The sequence below is a fragment of the Colobus angolensis genome, unplaced genomic scaffold (genome assembly GCF_000951035.1).
Source record: "Colobus angolensis palliatus isolate OR3802 unplaced genomic scaffold, Cang.pa_1.0 Scaffold63, whole genome shotgun sequence".
NCBI classification, from domain to species: domain Eukaryota; kingdom Metazoa; phylum Chordata; class Mammalia; order Primates; family Cercopithecidae; genus Colobus; species Colobus angolensis.
The window spans coordinates 9,153,811-9,156,234 of NW_012119932.1; the positions used below are offsets into that span (position 1 = coordinate 9,153,811).

General features: G+C 38.5%; 1 protein-coding gene across 1 annotated transcript in view; it reads left to right on the plus strand.

Annotated features, from left to right (window-relative positions):
• The window catches only part of HACD1 (3-hydroxyacyl-CoA dehydratase 1), a 17,716-nt gene extending 15,874 nt beyond the window's left edge, over positions 1-1,842 (plus strand). Inside the window, exon 4 of the mRNA XM_011963910.1 lies at positions 1,358-1,842. Coding sequence (XP_011819300.1) covers positions 1,358-1,440 — 83 coding nt within the window. The 3' untranslated portion in view covers positions 1,441-1,842. The remainder of the gene's footprint in view (positions 1-1,357) is intronic.
• Positions 1,843-2,424: the final 582 nt, after the last annotated feature.

The following is a 2,424-nucleotide window of genomic DNA, read 5'->3' on the forward strand; positions in this document are numbered from 1 at the left end:
TTTTTGCTCTGTTTGAGCTAAGTTTACAAAGAAATTTTTACCCAAAGTTGCCTAAGCAGGATATTCAAAGCTTGTTTTGTGATAAGGTTCATTGGTTTGATTATTCTGATCATCATATTCAGAAATATTTTTACACTGATGTTGTTTATAGCTGATACTAATTTGTTTATCCGCCAACATTTATACTATGAAACACCGGTTTGGAACAGTGGTTCAAATTGGTTCAAAATAATTCTTCAAATTTGACTGCACAGATGATAGTTTGTCCAACTGACCTAATAACATATGTATTTATGTGTTTATTATATAATAGACTAAATACCCTCACACCCAGCCAGGAGGAGCTTCTGCTTTAGGCTCTGTTAAGAGGACCTTGTTGTAGCCCTTCTCTGGTCACTCCACACAGCACCCCCCTGCCTTCTAGATCACATTCCAGAAACCCGAGACCATGGAATTTGCTACCCGGATGGCAATAAGCCTGCATCTGGGCCCTAACCCGGCTTCTTCCTCGATCCACTGTCCTGAGGGTTAACTACGTGCCAGTATACGCACCCCTGAGAAAACAGGATAGCCGGGGGCAGCTGTTGGTCAGGGGTATGGATGAAGCTTAGATGTATGCACCCGGGTATCCTCACACATGTGCAGGAGGCCCCTTGCAGTACAGGATACAACCAGTAGAATGGAGAAGGGGAGGCTGGGTGGGCCAGTTTTCCCTGTGTTGGAATGTTCTGGCACAGCATTCCAAAGAGTTAAGCATTCTAAATTCAAACATGGTCTTCTAAGTCGTTATGAAGGTATTTTTATCAAGGCATTTAAGTTTGTTAAAAACAAGCAAAAATAGGCCAGGCACAGTGGCTCATACCTGTAATCCCAGCACTTTGGGAGGCCAAGGCAGGTGGATCATTTGAGGTCAGGAGTTCAAGACCAAGCTGACCAACCTGGTGAAATCCCATCTCTACTAAAAACAGAAAAATTAGGTGTGGTGGTGGTGCATGCTTGTAATCTCGGCTACTTGGGAGGCAGGAGAATTGCTTGAACCTGGGAGGCAGAGGTTGCAATGAGCTGAGATCATGCCACTGCACTCCAGCTGGGGCAACAGAGTGAGACTCTGTCTCAGGGAAAAAAAGAAAATGAAAAGCAAAAGTAAAAACAAAACCCCAACAGTTACAGCATTAGAATATTTAGGCATGTGGTATGTGGGCTTCCATTTGCACTCTTACACTCTTGAGCTCTGTATATATCCAGGGAACAGCAGTGGTATGGGATGTATTTACTCTCTAACATTGCCACATTTACTAATTCAAGTATAAGTAATTGTAAAGCAATAGCTTATTTTTCTTTTTCTTTTTCAATGAAGTGTTTCCACAACTCTATTTTCATATGTTACGTCAAAGAAGAAAGGTGCTTCATGGAGAGGTGATTGTAGAAAAGGATGATTAAATGATCTCTGCAAACAAGGTGCTTTTTCCAGAATAACCAAGATTACCTGAGTCCAAGTTTTAGTAACAAGAATAAACAACTTTGTGAAATATCATGGATTGTATGGTTTCTTAAAATATAACTCGAGATGTGGTATTTGCCAGTATTTGTGTTCTTCTTCTGCCAGATCTATTTTGTACAAGAACTGTGCAAATATCAGTAACTCTTGGGTAGGTATTGATTATTAAGAAAATAATTAGGTGTATTATCTGGGGGAAAAAAAAACTTTTACTAAATTTTTTTGAAACATGCTCAAAGCTTTTTAAATCAATATTTAGAAATTAGTTTAATGATTTACTATTATACGTGCCAGTGATATTTATGTGATATTTATAAATGAAAATAAATGCAAAATTATAACAACTTGTTAATAATGTATTGGTATTTTTGAACCCCTAATGTATTTTTTCAGGAAATAAGGCAGCGTTATGATTAATAACAATTTTTGGAAGCGTGGATATAATTTGCTAAAGTAAGACTGTTGATGTAGATAAAGTAGCAGCATAAAAACACACATATATTCAAGTAGGTGTCATAGTTGGAAAATATTCTTTGGAAATATTTCTAGGCAGTTGAAATTACTTATACTGCTAAGGAAATCTATTCTTCATTTAAATTAGCCACTTAAGGATAAGTTTTTCAACTGTGAAGGTTTTAAGGAGCTAAGAAGAGCATAAGTATTTGCCCCACTGTTAAAAAAATAACATGACATCTGACTATAATGTTGTATTCAGGCTGGGAGTGGTAGCTCACACCTGTAATCCCAGCATTGGAAGGTTGAGGCAGGAGGATCATTTGAGCCCAGGAGTTCAAGACCAGCCTGGGCAATATAGCAAGACCCCATCCCTAAAAAAGATACAAAAAAAAAAAAAAATTAACCGGGCATGGTGACACATGCCTGTAGTTCCAGCTACTTGGGAGGCTGAGGTGGGAGGATCACTTGAG